Consider the following 21,350-nt stretch of genomic DNA (forward strand, 5'->3'; position numbering starts at 1 on the left):
AACGTACGAATTAAATATCAGGAATTACATTTTGTAATTGGTGAGCTTTGTTTCCACTTGGACAAAATCTGAAACATAAAAAACAAAATGTTCCTATCAGCATTAAGAAATGTTGTCCTCAATTTGCTTTGTAAAACTCTTCTTCCCTTATAACGTTATCTAATTTTCAGTATTTATTAAAAATACAGTATTTCATTCCGAAAATCTCATTACTGTTTATTTTTACAAAACTTTTATTATTATTATTACAAAGCTTGAAGAGGGAAGAAAAAAGTTTATCTTAATATTGTACAGATACTTGGTCTACGTCTTGTAATAGCGATCATCCTAGAGGGAGAACTTAAGTTCAGTCTGAAAAAAAGTACCAACAAGCATATAATGGAATGGTACCTAAAAATAAGGCTCAGGACTATATGTTCCCGACAGTGTAAACTGGGTGGGCGTAAACTAATACTTAGTACTGTTGCTTCGCAATCGGAAGGACCTGGGTTCGGAGTGGGTACTTAGCCATGCTGAAGTTTCCTCTCAGTTCCCTAGGCAAACACCGGAATGATGAAGTTAAGGTTGATGTAAAGGGACAAATTTGACCAATAGTTTGTCACTACAGTCTTGGTCTCTCTCTTTACCTTACCTTTCACGAAAATTTACAATTTCAACCTAGAGACTTAAAATTTTTAGAGAAGGAACTTCATAACCTATCGAAGGCAACAATCCATGCCGATTTTTTATTTAGAATTTTCTTCATTGTTGAAAGTTATATTGTTAATGGTTTGAATATCCATTTCAACAATGAAGAAAATTCTAAATAAAAAATCGGCACGGATTTTTGCCTTCGATAGATTATGAAGTTCCATCTCTAAAAATTTGAAGTCTGTAGGTTGAAATTTGTAAGAGAACTCGTGAATTTTCGTGAAAGGTAAAAAATACACGAGAGAGATATGCAGGCTGTAGTAACATCTATCGGCAAAGCTTGTCCCTTTAAACAAACCTTAAATATAAGCTGCTCAATTTGCTCCCACTTCTCTCACATTGTTGTTGAGATTACTGGTTTAGTTGTTAATTGTTCCATTGTTAAATAGTCTACAAACTTGTTTGATAAATACATCTTAGGTGGGTGGGTAAACTTAGGTAAATCCAAACTGCTGATTTTGAGATAAACGAAAAGTACTGAACCTCGTATGATTGCACAGTTAACACGACTTACACAGTCAAGCTCCTTCCAATTTGCGGCGATATGAGATACCCACCAGCGTGGAAACACATAGTTTTCTTTTCTTCGTAGCTAGATAGATACTAGATTCGTGTTTTATCACGAGATAGCACACTTAGTATACTCTGTTTACTATCCTCTTATCCAGTTTCAGAAACTCAAAGGCATGCCGCCGCCCCCCCCCCCTTAAAAAAAGGCACTCAAATAACGCCAGCGGACAACCCTCCTGCTGGGAAAACCCATACGTCAATGCTTGTACGACGTTGCCTTATGTCTTTCCAAATTGTCAAGAAAGGGCTTCTGATGGTCAGTGACTATTTTTCTTTGTCAATTTTTAAAAATCTTTTTCACAACACACTTTTGTTTTACTTTCCCGTAACTCAGATAAAGTAAACATTTTGCTGCGAAACAGGCAGCAATGTAACACAACAAGCATAAACGTCTTCCTTGAACACTGATGAAATATTATAGCAATAGAATAATAAGTGCTATATAAATAGTAACTATTGACTAGCAAAACCAAAGAAATGCACTGTAATAGACGCACTCTCCAATTTTGACACACTGAAGTCTATTGTGTAACACAGATCGAATACTATTACCAACATAATAATAAATCCGTCTGATATAGCTCTGTTCACGCGGTGAGACGAGAAATAAGGTTTTCTTGTCTCACCTCGTAAATTTTGTAAGTCACATCTTGTCTCGCTTTTGAAGATTTTTTTCTCTAAGTTTGATTATAGAAAAAGGTGTCCTCGTTTTGTTTCATTTTGTAAATTTACATACAAACTTTATGACCCGATCTTTTAATTTCCAAACTGTTATACGTAAATGCCGGAAGTCTTACAGAATGTGTTTGTCTGTCTGTCGTCAGGTATCACAGTGAAAACAGGAGATATCAAGATGCGGATTTTACAATTGATGCAGCGTCTCGAGAGTGTACATATCATAACTTTCAACACTCTATCAAAATCGAAGTGATTCAATTTACACTACTTCTCGTTTCAATACTGATTTTCATAGAGCAAGAACTGTAAATGAGAAGCACCTCTTTTACAATCTATTCAGCGTCCGAAGAATAGGTTCTATACCCTCCGTTAACCTCTATTCAAACTGAAAAAGGTTCAAATTAACGATCTGGAAGGATTGGGTAATGGAATTAACGATTTGCATAACGGAAGGATTGGTGGAATGAGAAAATGACAGGGAACGGGAGTATTCTGAGAAAATCCACAGACACCACGTTGTCCATCACAAGCTTATATGGCCGGGGATCGAACCAGGGACCCCACACACCAGAAGTAAGCTTTTCACCACCAAGCCATCGTGCCCCCCGTTTAAGAAAAAGGATTCACGAAGGAAAATAGTATTCCTCATTTACACCACAGATTATATATATATATATATATATATATATATATATATATATATATATATATATATATATATATATATATAGACTCACCGACTACTTCGAAGTTTGAGTATTGTATTCAGATCCTTTGGGAGTCTTCCATAATATCAAAATTCATTTGTCTTGGTTTTATCTAGAAGTTATCAGTCTTTCTGGGTAACGAGAGGTTCATGAAGGAAATAATGTAACGTCGTAACATTCAAACCATACTATAATTGAAGTATATTGTGTAATGACTTGCGTATCTTAAAAAAATTATACTATAATTGCCCGCCAGACTCCTGAAATTTATCTTCTCGTCTCGATTCTAGTCTCGAAAATGAGATGAGAATTATCATTTTTCTAATCTCATCTCGAATTTACAAGGTACTTATTATCTCGGGGGCAACACTAGTCTAATACTATATATATATATATATATCTTAACACTAACTTACGCTCAATTAACCGTGTAGGAAAGACGTACAATTAAAGCAACACTACGAAAAACTCTAGGGACTAGTGAAAAAAATAAGTTCGAACATCATTTGGCTGAAATATAAATTAGAAATGAACATCTGCGTGAATTCATCTTATTGTATTTTTGTTATAATTTATGAAGGTTTATATCCTGATCCGCACAATTCCAATTGCTTGTCTCAAAGCCATTAGGGATTCGGTAGTTAATAAAAATAACCATGTGCTCATTTAAAATCTACTTAGGCAATCTGTAGGACAAAGGTAATTTAAATAATGATAATAATTATTATTCTTCGCTAACCACTTTTATGTATATTAGCAGTTACGCAAGCGTTTCCTCGTATACAAAATTCTTAGAAAAGGAAATATGGCAACTACAGATCTGTCACACTCACTCATTTTCTTTCGACCAGCCATAAATAAGCTCCCAAACCTGAGTTTGGTGGCATTCTCCACCACCCGCGGTCTGTCGGCATCGGACAGCAACTGTATACGAGGAAAGTGAACAGCCTATACGTAACACTCTTGTACAAAGCAAATATGTCGATTTTTTTAAACCTCTAACTTGAACTGAATTACTAAATGACACATTATAGTATTTAATTTTTGTTGACAGCAACTCACATATGTTTGCTGATATATACTTACCAAATTAATGGAAACACCTGATAAAAGAGGAACTTATCAGATTAATATGGAGTTGGACCACCTTTTGCTCTCAGAACACCCCTGATGCGACTTGAAATAGAGTTGCAGAAGTTGTAAATGGTTGCAAGTGGAATATTACAACGTTCCCCGTGCAGTTCATCACGCAAGTCCTTGAGAGAGAGGATGGAAGTGGATATCTGCGTTAGATTCACATCTCCAAAATGGACAACAGATGTTTAATTATGTTCAGGTCCTGGGCGAGCTTGGAGAGGTAAATAATATTTTGATGTCCTTCAAACCACAGCGTAACAGCTCCAGGTCTTGAGAATGAATGGGCGCAAAATTATCGTGAGATGTGGCGTCATTGCCCAGAAACATCTGAGGTCGCCCATTTTACGCTATCGTCATCTGCTCAGCTCATTGCACAATGTCGTTTTAATTGCTTCTTACGTAGTACAGTCTTCCTTACACCACCATCTCCATAGCTAGGCGATGGCGTCAGTCTTAACCGTTGTCAATCCAGACATCCGACATGTTTTCCACTACAGAAGTTTTCATTAAACTAGTAAATACCTGCATTATCCGACAATCTACTTCCATTATATACTACATCTTACTACTAATGAGATGACTTCCTTCCCTTACCTTGCAATTTGCTCGGCAGTCATGATTAATAAATGCTGCAGGACCTAACCACAATTGGGCGCAGTTCTTTCTACAACTGTACATGACAGAAAAGTCATTTTTGCCGGGATGTAATAATAGACTTTCCTCCTCTTCCGTTAATTCGGCAATGCACCCAACAAGGAATGAAATTTTCTCATTTTTATACCTGCAAGTATAGTAAAGAATTATGTTTATTTCTATTACGACCCATTTTCTCTCTCTCTTGAAACTATAAAATTCTTATGGCCTACTCAGATTTCTCTCTCGGGATAAGAAAGACAAAGTGAAATCAACTACTAATTAATTCAACAAGCAATGAATATGACGGCTACTACAGTATTCGACTAGTACAATTTCTATCTGATTTTAAAGAAATTCTTTGACTGTAAATCTAAGTTTCGTATAATGACTATAATTCTAAATATTGTATTAACGTATTTATCAAATATTCAATACACTTCATTACTACCATGTTTCTAGTTTTCAATTTTGCTTCGAAACAATACATTTACTATATACGATAAATATTTATAACACAGTAGGAATTAAAAACTTATCCGCACCATTTTCTTGTAGCACAGATTTTTGCCCCTTTTTGTCCTTCAAGTGAATATCGGTAACATGCCTGGATGGTAAAACCTGAGTCCTTATCGAATACCCGCAGGTATCTCAGAAGCTAGAAACAAACAAGAATGCATTACTACAATGTGTTTGTGAGTTAAAATACAGATGTTCATTTTATCTTATATAATTCTTCAATGACCATGAAACATTTTATACAAAGTATTTAAAGATTCACAAAATCGTTTAATTGTCCACGCTAATTTTTCAACGTAATTTAATAATTTTTACATCAATGAACACATATTAAAAATGTATATGCTGCGTACTTCATTTCAATCTAGATATATCCACGCCACCAAATATCTGATTAATCTGAATATGGCTCATTATAGCTTTGAAATTACGTGTAACACTTGTTATTACTAATCTGTGTTGAGTTTCGACACAATATATATATATATATATATATATATATATATATCTTGGTCTTCAATACATCAACGACGGGTTATAAGCCTGTCAGATTTGTAAATACATATTTATCAAGTGATATACTGATACGGTTAGGAATATTATTAGTTATTTCACGTACTACAATTTCTAATTCCTGAATGATCCCTGAACTTTTCACTCTATTCTCCCCACAGCCTCGTTCATTGATAACAAAAATGGCAGTAATACAAATGAAATAAATCACGGAAATATACAGGAAGAACTCATTGGAGAACTGTGCAGACACATCTTGTCTTATGTATTGCTGAAACTTATTCATCAAGGACGGTGCAGCTCGAAGTGAAATGGTGGGCCAGGCTGTGGTGTTCCTTTGTTTGGCAAGTAAACGCTGATAATCATGTTGGTGTTTTATTATGCCAGTAGTTTTTTTTTTTTTTTCTTTTAATCAGCTTCCTATTGGTTAAGTTTTAGGGGGTTCAAAAAAATCTCCCAACGATAGTCCTTGGATTTCATTGTAACTCCAAATCAAGTTTTTGACAGTTTCTTTTAAATATTTCGTAAGAGCTGAAATCGGGTGCTCTGGTTTTGCATCCCTAAGATGCTGTCTAACACGCATTTTTAAATTCCTTTTAGTGGTAACAATTCTCAAGAGAGTTGCATTCTATCTCTTAGGCCCCTGATTTTTCGTTCTAATCCGTACCATAGTTCCTAATTTGGGAAATATTTTTGTCCAAAATCGGTCTGTTTTATTAACATAGGCTCACTCAACTGGGTTTCGCGCAGTAAAAGCTTGTCAGTAACAGACACGCAAAAATTAGTAATCTCATTAGTTCTGTTTTGGAATAGCAGGTAGAAAGTTTGGACTGAATTAAGGAACTCACAAGTTAACAATATAAGTTACCTATCTTAACGCCAGACTGGCAGTGCATTTTTTTCCTCCCTGGCAGTTGCTTGTGCCAATTTCAAGACTAGGGTCCGAATCCCCTGCTATCAGTCACTGAATAATGACACCTACCTAACAGAAAGTAGGTTTGCTTTTTACCTTCCGTACAGCGGTATTTCCATGTGGCAGCGATATAATGAGCGTTGGTTGTCCATTGAGGTCGCAACCAATGTGACTATGAAGTGGTCTTTGGTGCATGGATAGAGGTGTTCCGGCTTATCATCCGCCGATCCTTGGTGCTGCATAGATACTAAATGAAACTGAGCTACAGGGAGTTGGGAGCCATGGAAGATCTGCACGATGGTTAATTGCTTATTGTCTTTGAGGGGAAAAGTGCAACATGGTGAGATATACCGTTTATGAAGAAATCGCGATACCGAACACCGGTCGACATCCACAGCCATCAGAACACGTCACAAAAACATGCTTCACAGCATACATTTGCTGTTCCAGTGCCTTATGGAGAGTTTTCGCCAAACTCACTCACGGTCATCCATAGAGAATAAAAATATGACTCGGAAGACCTCCTTCCAATCTGCTATCGTTCAATCCGGGTGTCTATTACCAGGCGTTGTTGAACTATGGTGAGAATAGGTGACGTCGGCGGCGCCTGGTAGAATAGCCCATAGGTACGAGTGTGTGACACATATCATTGAAGACATGTTTCTGAGTTGACCACTGTTGTCTTAGATAGACTTTTTCCTACTCGACAGAAGTCCGTACCAGTCACTGAAGGCGATTTCACCCCGACACTTAATCTTGCGCCGTTCTCTGTAGTTTCACGAACGTCACTTGTACCTGTAGACACTAGTCTAGATACACTTTCACCACAGCTACTTTCGAACATTCCACTCGAGTAACTGTTTACGCAATCAATGCTCCAGACTTTCAAGATCCTACATCTATCTTTGTTAAACATTGATAAATATTGGTGTTTACTCATCACCCATAACTCTTACTAATGACTACATATATAATTACGGTGTGCGATATGTCTAGGATTATTAAAAGTGCTTCCCGCGAGCACTTTTCCTCAATTACGACTTTCTTCCATGCAGATCTTTACATAGCATTTGTAACAACGGTGTATGTGATATTCCTGAATACACATCATCCGAAATTATCTCTACGTGAACAATGTTCAAAATATGTCATCATCAAAAGGATCATTATTGTATGATATATGCCTTCAATTCCAGTAACTCGTTGATTTTAGCAGTGATCAGTTTACTCAGAACTAAACTCTGAAGATAATTAATAACATTTTTAAGGCTGTTTTCAAATAGTCTGAGATTACCAAATGCAAATATCTTTATATATATATATATATATATATATATATATATATATATATATATATATATATAAAACCAGAACGCATGCCTATAAAAACTAATTTCCAAAAATGATTAGTACTCACATGTTCCTTAAAACTCTGCTGCTGTTGTTTGCTTTTGGTGAGAAGGAAGGTCCACATCCATTCACCAGATATAAGCTGTTTGCACGCTTTTTCATAGTTCTGGGTATTGATGAATTCTTCTACAATTGATTTCAACTCCTCTTTGTTAGCTTTAAGAGGTCTATATCTGAAATTAGAATACGGATATATCAGAAATGAAAACTCAGGAAAATTATTCGCAACAAAAAAATTCACAGTCGGAATATATATATAAAACTGTACTCTCTATAGCAAGAGTAATGAGGACAGAGCTGGAATGAATCGTAATATACCACTTAAAAGGATCTATGAAGACCCATACGGTCCGTCCCGTACGAGTTAATGATACCAGTTTTAATCCAGTACATTGTAATTCTTGTCTCTTCTCACTATTACCTAGTACTGAGAACAGTCTTTCTAGTCATTTCTTTGTGCTTTGGTCCCTGAATTATGGAGCGTAATATACGAGGTGTGTCCGTAAAATAAGGTCTCCAAGGAGCTGGAGCCTTAAGAAACGCTTTGACGCGATATCTGGCAACACTGGAGTCAACAAGTGACGAGTGTAGCTTGACCCTTCTTTAACACCTTCTTTAACACCACCAGAGCCCGCTGCAACGCCTAGTTTGGAGTGAGCAGCCATTCGCGATGGAGCTGTATGGACGTCAAAAACGTGCGGAAGTGGGTAAACGAGTTCAAGGACGGATGTACAGACATCCATAAAGAACAGCGTTCTGGTCGGCCTTCAGTTACGGCTGAAACAATTGCAGATCGGAGTGTGAATGTGCGCAAGCCGTGCGAACGGATCCCTAAAGTCAGTAAAGAGTACGATTCACATGATTTGGACCGAATATTTGCATTATCGTAAGATGTGTGCGAGGTGGGTCTCCAAAATGCTCACCGAAGACCATAAACGGCAACGTGTTGAAGCGGCCCGCGGATTCCTGGAGCGCTATGCAGAACAGGGCGAAAAATTTTTGGAGTCAATTGTTACGGGCAACGAAACATGAGTGCACTACACGACACCTGAAACTAAGGAAAAGCCGCGTTAGTGGCGGCATTCGAATTCGCCACAGCCGCGAAAGTTTAAACAAACAGGTCTGCCGACTAAGTGATGACCAATTTGATCTAGGACAAAGGTGTATTGTTATGCGAGCTTATGCCCACTGGCACTACAATAAACGCTGATCGCTTCTGTGAGACTTCAAAAAACTGCGTCGTGCCATTCAAAATCGAAGGAAGGGAATGTTGACGAAGGGAGTGTTTTCATCACCATAACGCTCGTCCCCATACTGCCCATGTAACAGCCGATCTCCTGGCCCAATTCGGATGGGACATCCTCCCCATCCTCCTACAGCCCAAATTTAGCAACTAGTGATTTTCATCAGGATGCGTACTCCTAGGTGGAACGCATTTCCAGACTAACGACGAGTTGAAAAACGAGGTCAGGTGGCTACCTGCACAACGTGGCGAGAGAGTTCTATGACAAGGGTATACGAAAAATGCCACAGTGCATGTAAAAGTGCATCGACCGCAACGGTGATTACGTCGAAAAATAGCTGAAACGTCCAGCCTTTCCATCGACGTAACATTTGTTGCTAATAAACGTGTTTTCTATGTGAAAAACGTACGAAGATCTTATTTTACGGACACGCCTCGTATTTACAAGCGAAAATGGGAAGAACTATTGTGTTTCTCCACTTATTTACACAAGTTTCCTCATTAAAATAAAATTAAACTTTAACATGTCTCAAACTATGAGTAACTTGACCGTGCTTTAGACTACTAACCAATGTTACGAATAAGAAATGTCAGAGAGGTTTATATCGAAGGAATATTGATGTGTCCAACTAAATATCTAAATTATATATTCATCATTACTTGTATATGTGGCATCTCTAAATCTAATATACAATTTATTCCTTTACTCTTGACACTCCAATTTTCAGTTTTTACATAATATTAAATCATAGGGAAAAACAACTGACAACCTTTTCAGTCTAGTGGACACTTAGTTCTGTTAAGCAATGGTCTAGAACCTGCCTTAGGACCAAAGACACTTCTTCCCTCCACAACAAAACAAAACAAAAACAGACATAGTAGATCAAAAATTAAGATATCGTCACAGAAGCCTAAGTTCGCTGCTAGTTCTCATCTAAGCATTATTCCTTCTGGTCTACGTTAACATATTTTCGAATGATCTGCAACTTATTCCTCTTTACTTATTTTCTAAAATATTCTTGGAAATTACAAAATTTATCATACAATTATAGCGAATAATAGTTCGTTGTAAATAATATATGATTATACACTAACTATCTTACCTAACATTCATTTTATGGGTAACGAATCCCAAGTATGAATCCAATACCAGGGACGTTGCTAAGTCGTCATTTTCTGACAACTCCTTTGGAGTCATGCCAGTAGGTTGTGCTTTATGAAAAATATGCCTTGGTGTACTCTCCACCACCATCCTGCAGTCTTACCTATTTAAAAAAACAAATAAATAAATAAATAAATACACACACACACACACACACACACATTAAGCGCTAGTTCATTAAATGTACAGTAAATTGTGAGAAATACAAATGAAAAATGGTGTAACTGACGAAACAGAAATGCGGGGAAAGTGGAGTGAACGTGTGACTGGTCTTAAAATTCGTTCTTTTCATGTTACTTCTGATGTCTGATGTGGGGAACCCACCAAATAGAGGAGATCCGAATTCACCAGAACCTCGAATTTGGACTGGACTTCATGCACTTAGATGTAACTCTATCGTCACTAACTAGTACTATCACCAACGAAAGCGGGCAACCACTACACTGTTTCTTTTGGGTCAATCCACATGAAGTGATCCAGTATATATATCTACTGCCATACACATTGACAGCATCAATATTATGGCATTATAGTACATCTCATACCAATTAACAAATCAACTTCGATCATCAATGCTATCATTATGAACTTTTGTTTCTCAAATTCTGAAATTAAATTCAGCCAATAATTTTCACCTCTTTGGGTTTAATTAAAAGAGGCAAGAGAAAATGGTATTTGTTGCGATGTTTTTACATAATCCAGTCCTAAGATATATACCAGCTTACGCCAGGATGGGAAAAATCATGATTAAAAAAAAAAATTGATGATTTTTTAAAATTTAAATCAAATCATTCTCCTCATATAATACAAGTCGCAAACTGAAGAAAAAACATTAGGAATTAATACCAAATGTTAATTATACCACGTAAGTGAAGGTATTGGAGTTTAATTTTGAATTAATCCCCAATCGTTAACCTTTTTCAATTCCAAACCATGTTTCTTAAGCATTAAGGAAAAAACATACAACAACGTTTTTCAACATGACACTTTTCTTTTCACGAAAGTTCTGATATTTGGAGGGGCATATTTTAAAAAAAAATCGGAACTAGCTAGCGGCACGAAATACATATAAAGTACGTAAATTTCGCTTGAAAGTAACTAACTATATATATAGCCTATGGAACCCGGAGGTTCAATGCCGCGTTCACAAAAGCTCTCCACTGACTTCTATCCTTAGCCAATTGGATCCAGTTTCTACTTTGTATTCCTATTTCTGCGAAATGCATCTTAATATTGCCCTCTCATCTGCGCCCAGGTCTTCCTAATGGTCGTTTACCGATTTGTCTTCCAGTCAAGACTTTGAAAGCATTCCTACTTTTTTCCATCTTGGCTACATGACCTGGCCACGTGAATCTCCAAGACTTGATGACCCTAACAGTGTTTGGTAAACCGTATAAATTATGAAGTTCCTCGTTATGAAGTTTCCACCATTCCATTACTTTTGGGTCCGAACATTTGACTCAGGATCTTGTTCTCAGATACTCTCAGTCTACGTTCTTCCCTCATCGTACGCAACCATACAGAAGAGGCATGATTATAGTTTTATATATTTTAAGCTTCAAATTCCTCGACAGAATTCGAGACAAGAGATTTTGAACTGAATAATACCACGAATTCCCTGCTTTTAGTCGACATTTGATCTCCTCGTGAATATCGTTTTCGTCTATTAATATTGGTCCTAGATATTTGAAAGTATCCACTTTATCAAAAGTATTATTCGATATTTTAACGCTTCCAAAATTTGCAGTATTACGATCCCGAGGAACTATGTATTTAGTACATAAATTTCGACTTTTTTTTTTTTTTTTTTTTTGGTTTCCATAGGGGATCGGACCACTCTAAATACGCCCTATTATCTGGAAACAAACAAACAGACGTGGACACAAAAGAATTTTCGTCTTAAATGTCCATGGTGATTTCTCCGTAAGAACAGTTATTAACGATTTAAAAATCTTATGTTACGAAGAGAAGAAAACAGGATTTACCCGTTCCCAGTTTAAAACGGGACTTTTTCTAATCATCCTCTGCATGATACTCGTTTTCATACTGTGCTTACATACATTTGAGTCTGATTGTATTAGGATTATCTTCTTCCATAATCAAAATAACAGAACAGTAAAGGGATTTTACTTATTTTTACTTTAAAATAATTTCTTTCGTAATTTGATCTTAATCAATGATTTTTATTTAAAAAATCAACTGATTTAAGACCAATTCCATTTCAAATCGTCCAGGCAAACCACAATTGGTCCCCATCATAGTCTCAGATTTCATTTATTATTTTTATATGGGATCTACACGCAATATTATTAGACCTATATTTTTTCTTTTTGCTGAAAAAAATTTTTCCTTCGATATACAGCCTTCCAAAATGGCCGCCCTGCTCTCGGATTGCTCGAAAAACTGAAAAACATGTGAAATTAAAAGTTTTGTTGTAAAGAAACGAGTGTACTTAGTAACGTAATCGCAATAGCAGGAAGAGTATAAAGTTGTATGTTTCGTTGAAGGGCCAAAATTCGTCTATTGGTCCAATAGGAATCGCGCAATTCACTCGCAATGTTGCCAACTTTGATGAAATTTTTGCTAACTTCAAACATTTTTTTTTCTGTCCTCACGAGCAATATCAACCTCTGCTTCTAGCATCGAAATCTACTCCATAAAGTCTCTTGAAAATGTAAAGAACTTATGTTTCTTATTATTACATCCCACGTTAGAGCATGATGAAAAGCTGAAAATTGCATTAAGACGCCATGTTTGGACGCCATTTTCTCAAAACCCCACCTTTTAAAAATCTGAATTTTTTACATGTATTGGAGAAGTACCTAAGTATTTAAAATCCGTTAACCGTTCATGCGGCTGCAGCCCCTAACATTCACAATTAATTATTGAAATTTCGATTTTTGTACTTGCAATGTAAATATTTCCTATGGGCATTTAGGTCCTATACACAAGGCCATTTGAAAGGGAGTATGAAAATTTTGAGAGTAGAATCCTGACATCAAATCCAGTAGAAAAGTTCCTATAAACATGAATCGAATTCCGCTTCGTTTTCGAGTTACAGGGTTTCCAACTCGGGATCCAAAATCGGTTCGGGACAATAGAAAATGAAATATATATTTCGCGTTAAATCGGAAACTGTGTGTTAAAGTTTTGATAAAGTTCAGAAAGTTGATTCGTATCAATATGATGATTTTTACGTGCGTTGCTATTCAGTTAGCAGTGTTGCCAACTTGCTAGAACTTTTATTTGTTTCCAAATGACACTACGTGGATTTTATTTGATATTTGGTATTCATTAGTGATTGCTAGCATCACATGAAGCATAATTTTCCCCACATTACCACAGTTTTCGAAAAGTTACATGTATTTCATTAAAAGGCTTATCTCGTGCGTTATTGATAGTTTGCAACATTACGTGTGAATTTCACTTGATGTATGCCATCATTAGTAAAACCAAAATGTCGAATAAAAACTACGTCTGTGTAAGTTGTAATAATAATAATAAAATAATAATAATAATAAAAAGATGAAGAAAAATATATTTTATTATTGCAAAACCTCTCGTAACTCCACGCATCAAGTTCGAACTTAATCAAGAAGTTCTGCTGCAACCACGAAACAGTTTATTACGAGATTCGGTGTCGTGAACATCGTCCTAGTGTTCTCTGGAACCATGAAAATTGTTTTCACTGGTAACATGACATTGTAGTGCACTAGTTACAGTGTTTGTGTGAATAACAATAGGGAAGTCCTACACAGAGAAAAATCCGTTCTCCGTACAGCGGTATATTGTACAAATATACGGTATCCTCTTGCTTACTATAGAAATCAGTACGGAGTAAACGTTATCCATATGCTACATAGGCACTGCCCTTAGATGTTACATCATGCTGTTGCAGGATGTCTGACATCTAACAGTTTTCCGTATATCACATGTATATACTTATGTTACCTTCGCCAGCTATATGTTATTTACGTCCATTTGTATCTGAGATCCTGACCGCCTACATTGTTTCATACACAAAGTACGTATAAATGGAACACTTATACAGAAAGTATTATAAAACATGCATTTTCAGTTATACGTCTGCTGTACGTTGTCCAAAAATTACAGGAATTGCGCATGTAACCTATCTTTTTAAGTGCGCCACCTACATTTTTTTCTCAGTGTATTACAGTAAGGACCGTATTAAATGTGTTGACGATTCTGAAAGGCATAAGATAATTGTGTACAGAAAGAATTCTTGACAAACATTTTATCTTGCGGTAAAATATATGTATTGCGTACAGCGCGTCTGCCAAAACGTAATATTAGGAGAGGATGATTATTCATGTAAAGGGTGCTTTGAATATTTACCGTGAACAACGTGAATGTGTGTGATATATTGGTGATCACGAAAGAAGATGTAAATATGAAATTATGCATCAGTAAGATAAAGAATTTGTTCCTCTGAATGAAGATTTGGAAACCATTAACCAGATAGTTAACATGCTAAACATGAATGTGCCCCATTAAAACGACTGTTATCGGTGAAACCTAGACTACGGTGAAGGATTCACATCTCAAAATTTTTCATACTGCCTTTCAAATCGCCTTGTGTACAAGACACAAATAATCATCTTCCCCTAATAGTACGTTTGGGCTGACACGCTGTACGCAATCCATATATTTTACCGCAAGATAAATTTTTTGTCTAGAATTCTTTCTGTGCACAATCACCTTACGGCCTTTAGCATAATCAATATGGTCCTTACTGCAATAGGACTTCCCCATTGTTATTCACACAAACACTTAACTAGTGCACTACAATGTCATGCTACCAGTGAAAACAATTTTCATGGTTTCAGAGAACACTAGGACGATGTTCACGACACCGAATCACACAAACTATCAATAACACACGAGATAAAACCTTTTAATGAAATACATGTAACTTTTCGAAAACTGTGGTGATGTGAGGGAAAATTGTGCTTCGTGTGATGTTGGCAATCATTAATGAATACCAAATATCAAATAAAATCCACGTAGTGTCATTTGGAAACAAATAAAAGTTCTAGCAAGTTGACAACACTGCCAACTGAATTGCAACGCACGTAAAAATCATCATATTGGTACAAATCAACTTTCTGAACTTTATCAAAGCTTTAACACACAGTTTCTGATTTAACGCGAAATATATATTTCATTCTCTATTGTCCCGAACCGATTTTGGATCCCGAGTTGGAAACCCTGTAACTCGAAAACGAAGCGGAATTCGATTCATGTTTATAGGAACTTTTCCACTGGATTTGATGTCAGGATTCTACTCTCAAAATTTTCATACTCCCTTTCAAATTGCCTTGTGTATAGACCTAAATGCCCATAGGAAATATTTACATTGCAAGTACAAAGATCGAAATTTCAATAATTAATTGTAAACGTTAGGGGCTGCAGCCGCATGAACGGTTAACGGATTTTAAATACTTAGGTACTTCTCCAATACATGTAAAAAATTCAGATTTTTAAAAGGTGGGTTTTTTGAGAAAATGGCGTCCGAACATGGCGTCTTAATGCAATTTTCAGCTTTTCATCATGCTCTAACGTGGGATGTAATAATAAGAAACATAAGTCCTTTACATTTTTAAGAGACCTTATGGAGTAGATTTCGATGCTAGAAGCAGATGGTTGATATTGCTCGTGAGGATAAAAAAAAAAAAAAATGTTTGAAGTTAGCAAAAATTTCATCAAAGTTGGCAACATTGCGAGTGAATTGCGCGATTCCTATTGGACCAATAGACGAAATTTGGCCCTTCAACGAAACATACAACTTTATACTCTTCCTGCTATTGCGATTACGTTACTAAGTACACTCGTTTCTCTACAACAAAACTTTTAATTTCACATGTTTTTCAGTTTTTCGAGCAATCTGAGAGGGCGGCCATTTTGGAAGGCTGTATGTCGAAGAAAAATTTTTTTTCAGTAAAAAGAAAAAATATGGGTCTAATAATTTTGTATGTAGTTTCTTATTTTAAAAAATGAACTAAATCTGAGACAGTCGTGTGGACCACCCTGGACGATTTGAAATGGAATCACTCTTAAATCAAACTGATTTAAATCAATTCACCCTGGTTTATGCTAAAGTTCGCAAAGCCACTAATTGGCATGCGATGCTCAAGATAAATGGTCGTCACTCAAAGAGGAAAACGTGCTGAGATTACAATTTTTAAAAACTACTTTTGTGTTGCCAATGTATACACTAATAATATGTTTGAAAAACTGAAAAATTAAAAATGGCCAAGTAACTTTCATTGTGTCACTTCATATGAATTGATCCTTTGTCGTTTCAAAGGAGACACTTATTTGAGTACATTCTTCTGTAATTTATCCGTTTTTGCTAGAAACTGTATCAGAAGAATCTACGGAATTTTCCAATCTTAAAAATAAATAACTTAGATAGGTCATTGCTTATAGAACATGAGGAACATTTGTTTGGATTATATTCTAATTAGCAGCAGGTTAGTATCACATATAATAACTTAGATATGATTTTTACAGTACTGAAAACAATCCACAGCCTTCGAGGCACACTGGCAAGTATCTTAAAAGATGGAATTAACCAACAAAGTACATGTATCTAATTATGGAAGACGAGTCAAAATTTATATTAAGTAACGATTTCCAGCTACTATAATTGTCTATTGGCTTATCCACTTGTATTAACTGAATTGCAAATTGATTTGTTTCACCATTTCTCCTCCGCACACAGAAGTAAATAACTAGCTGTGTTCAACTCCCTGTGGGAGCTCGTGGTTTGGATTCTAGACTATGCTATAGGTTTACGTCCCACACAGCCTCGGTGCTGAACGGGACGCTAATTCCAGATAAACAAACCAACCAGTGAATCAAAAATTATGGTAAATTGACTCGGCGAAAATAGATTAAAACCTTTCACCCCGATTCAAAAGGCTTTAGTAGAATTCTAAACTTTCAGCCATCATGATACATCTATTTGTTTGGTAACGGAAACTCAACTCAAACTGTAACAGGTAAATAATGCCTTTTATAAAGAACGTCAAACTGGCATATAGCCTATCTAATGAGTAAACATGGCAGAGCGAATTTCAAGGCTCAGATTAACAATGTTCGTACAGCCCAAGTCGGTACGTGACGTTTGGGCGCCGCCGTTTGGACACTGGACGTTTGGGCGCCAGACGTTTGGGTGCGAGTTAAATTAAAAAGTCATTATGTTAGGCGCTGAGTACTAAGTTCGAATCAAGATATCACAAGGTGTCTACTGTAGTGGAAGTCCTTGAATTATACTGGATTTTGTTTTACATATTAGAAATACTGAAATTTGAAAATTCTAAAAACTGAATTAACAATTAAATTTTGTAAATTTAAGTTTCAACCAAAGTTAAGTATGCTTTTTATTTGATAACTTTTCAAGCCAAAGGTAAGTAGACCAGACTAGATATGATTGATTGCATTACGTACATAGTGAGCCATTCCATTAAAAAACAAAGCAGGACTTCTACTGTAGTTATGCAATAAGAGTGAATGTCAAACACACTTCTAGTGGCTAAGTGAACAATATATGTACACTTCACTATTATTTTTCACTTTGAAATCATTCTTTTTTCCCTTTCGCCACTTTCTTTAGTGCAGATTAAATGCTTACAATGGGACGAAAAAAAAAAGTGTGTTAAGTTTTGATTTTTATATTGGAATGTTAATAAAAAAAAGTGATACCAGAAATACAGCACACTACAGTTCCTAAACTCAATGTCTTAGACACCCTGTATTAATAGCTTTCCCTCAACTCAATTAGGACTTTTAGATTTCTCGGCTCTCGGCATGTAAGGCCATTTAGCCCCTCACGTTTGAGGGGGCACACTATCCGGGAAAAGGAAAGGAAGAAAGGATTGGGGAAGGAAGGAAGCGGCCTGGACCTATAAATCAGGTACCACCCCGGCATTTGCCTGGTGTGAATGAGGAAAACCTCATTCAGGGTGGCCGGCCTGAAAGAGCGTGTTACACTTTTTCGACCGAGTGCCCCTACCGGGAATCGAACCCGGGACCGCTCGCACAGAAGGCGAGAGCGTTAGCGACTACGCTACGCGGGGCCACTTCTCTCAACTCGAGTGCGCAGAAATCTTTTATTGGTAGTTCTTTATTGGACTTAAGAAAGAGAAGAGCTTGGCAAACGTAATACGAATGAAAGCAAATTTTAATATTCATAAGTATGTAATTATTAACTTTTTTTAAAAAAAATACAAAAATTAAATCAATATGTTTTAATTAACATTAAGAAAATTATTAACAGTTCGTCTGACTCCTTCATTTCCTAGCTTTCTTATATAATACAAAAATTAGATCAACATTAGATCAGAAGTACAAGAATCGTGAACAAGCGAAAAATCAATCCATGACGAGGTTAGGCAACAAATGCCACAAACGCATTAAACTATTTAATTTAGATGAATAAATAAGATAGAAAATAGATAGATAAATGAGGTGAGATAAAGATAGAAGTGTAGGAAATATATATATATATATATATCTTGATTCGCGCTTAGTTTTCAGTGCCTAGCTTACTTTATATTTCGTAAATTGTGATTTTTACTATGTACCTCGCGCCCAAACGTCCTGTCCCGGCCCAAGTCCACCCTTCTGCATTGGCAAACTCATCCTTGTACCCCCTCAAATTTCCCGCTCATCTGTTCCACAACACAAAACCCATCTCAACATGACATTTGACCATATTTTACGTGTAGGTCCCCCCAAAGCCTTTCTCACATTTTTCCACGTCTCTCAGGAAAGATAGGAAAACACCATCCCTCTTGGGAAGTTCTTTTTTACTAGTCTTAACCTTCTGTAATACATTACCTCCCTAAATAAACAAAGTTTCCCATGCAGTTCCTTTTTCTTCATTTTTTAATAATTCCTTTTCCCACTTTATCACTAATTTATATTAAATATATTGCTCTCATATACTTTCAGCCCCATATCACCTGACCACGCACTTCCACATGGAAGGTTGCTTCACAGCTACTCTTTTTCTTTTCTCTACATTTATATCCTTATCTGACGAAAGCGTATATCGAAAGAACTTCAAGTTCACTATCGTATTCACTATCTTCTGGCCGATATTTTGATAATTATTTGCATCTACTACGTATCAAGAAAAGTTTTCAAAGAACTGAATATGAGTTGTGAAAGGAAAACATGCAACACTGACGCCACGAGTGGGATTGAAATATGTGATAGGCAGCCCAATGGCTTAGACCGCTCGAAAATGTTAACTGGTTTGATAAAAATCCTTACAACAGATTCAAACAGCAAAGCCACGTGTACACTACGTGACGAAGTTTAGTATATATGGCGTGATATTTTCTTAATATGAAACAAAGTGGTACATTTCTTTCACTTCTGGTTTCTGTGAAGAGATATGAGTGGAGACAATATATTCTTGGGACACTTAAATGACTGCAGAAAACATCATGTCATTATCTATTACAGTTTTTATAGCATCAACATTAAAAAAGAAAGTGATTGATTTCTGCTACTTCGGTTTTAATAGAAGGTTATAACATAGTAGCTACTATTAACAGGATAAATCGATTTCAAAAAGATGACTTCCGCTATCTCTTTTGGCCTACATAGATCAATAAAACCGGAAGAAGTAATGGAGATAAGTGTATTCTTGAGATGCTTAATGAATTGCAGAAAACCGTTTCTCGCTACTTATTACCGTTTTTGCTTCATAGTGATCAACATAAAAAACCGGAAATTGTTCACTTCTAACACTTGCTATCTGAATAACAGCTCCCAATGAAGTCTACACCTAAATTTTGACCCCTGTGCATCCTGGTCAAAAACTATGGCCAGAATAAATAAAGATGGAGTATTTGTAAACCAAACTTCTTAAAAACCCTCAGTCAATACATTGTTCTGCTAAAAGTAACACTTCTTGGTAACTCACTCGATCTACTCCATATACCTTTTTCTTCTGGTTATATAGAGGTGCAAAAAATATATTGGCATAAAAAAAGCTATCTATTCTTCCGGCTACGTCAATACGTTAGTCATTAACATTTCTAGATTATTTTCAATGAATATCTTAATGAGCAGAAGTATGAAAACAACTAAGCATTCTAATCTATTAACCATCATGAACATCAGTAAATGGAGTGAAATACAAGTAAAAGGAATAATAAATCTTTTAAATAAACTTACATTTTATATCCTGTAGAAAATTTAAGATTATTAAATTTTAGATTAACAAAAAGATCTAATCTGAGTTTATAATCACACATTACCTACCCTTAATCATCAAAAGATCATTATTTTCTTCAAGTATAAGGATAATAGAAAATCGGAACGCTCTCTGTGCCAAATTTACTCCATAAAATGAACCACACTGTTGGTTAATATTGATTGAATGCCTGTAAGAGATGTAAAATATTGCTGTAAGCATTTAATTACCTTAAACAGAAGCTATTTTCAGTTCTGTTAAGTGTTACGTCTAAAATGTGATACTGACAACAGACAGCTAAAGTACCTATCTACTCTATCCATGTAGTATGGTGGTTCTCCTTCATGTAAGACTTGCTCAAACCATACTTAATCGATTCACTCACATGGTAATTGACAAAAAATATAAGTAGATACGCACATCTGCTGGCAACTGAGCAATACACGTGATTGAAACATTCTTTACATATTAAGTACACTCATGTCCAAAATTATTGTCGCATGTCTATAAATATGTTGTTGTAGGAATATAATTTGATAACGAATTCTTCCGGTATTTCTTACAATGTTAGTATGTGTATAATCGGCGAAGACATATATGTGGCAAATTTCATGTCAAAAGAGCAGTAAATAAGAACAATAAAACAAAAATAAAACTCCCTTGTCCATTTAGCAACATTTTGTTTTACTCATTCTAATTTTCGTATTTATAATTCTTTTCCTATGAAATTTACCACAAATATACATTTTCCGATTATTCACATAGAACCCTGCAAAATCATTGTTAAATTATATTCTTACAAGATGGCAGTTATAGATATGAGACAATCATTTTGGACATGAGTGTACATTATAACTAAGAGTAAAAAAATTAGAATTTACAATTTGAATATGAAAAACCGACGAATACTATTATCTTGGATGCACGGACTATTTAATAAG

At 35.8% G+C, this 21,350-nt stretch overlaps 1 protein-coding gene and 1 non-coding gene across 3 annotated transcripts in view; both read right to left on the bottom strand.

Annotated features, from left to right (window-relative positions):
- The window catches only part of Hmt4-20 (Histone methyltransferase 4-20), a 60,853-nt gene that overhangs the window by 21,910 nt on the left and 17,593 nt on the right, over positions 1–21,350 (bottom strand). For both annotated transcript variants that reach the window (XM_081751696.1, XM_081751695.1), the window contains exons 2-6: positions 20,478–20,599; positions 10,117–10,278; positions 7,778–7,943; positions 4,961–5,073; positions 4,377–4,563 (exon numbers count right to left, since the gene is read on the bottom strand). In XM_081751696.1, the coding sequence (XP_081607822.1) occupies positions 4,377–4,563; positions 4,961–5,073; positions 7,778–7,943; positions 10,117–10,265 (615 nt within the window). In that variant the 5' untranslated portion in view covers positions 10,266–10,278; positions 20,478–20,599. The remainder of the gene's footprint in view (positions 1–4,376; positions 4,564–4,960; positions 5,074–7,777; positions 7,944–10,116; positions 10,279–20,477; positions 20,600–21,350) is intronic.
- Positions 18,205–18,278, bottom strand: TRNAR-UCU (transfer RNA arginine (anticodon UCU)). The gene has a single exon. It is a non-coding gene; the product is annotated as a tRNA-Arg (tRNA).

This window comes from Thermobia domestica, chromosome 3 (assembly GCF_964235325.1).
Source record: "Thermobia domestica chromosome 3, izTheDome1.hap1.1, whole genome shotgun sequence".
NCBI classification, from domain to species: Eukaryota; Metazoa; Arthropoda; class Insecta; order Zygentoma; family Lepismatidae; genus Thermobia; species Thermobia domestica.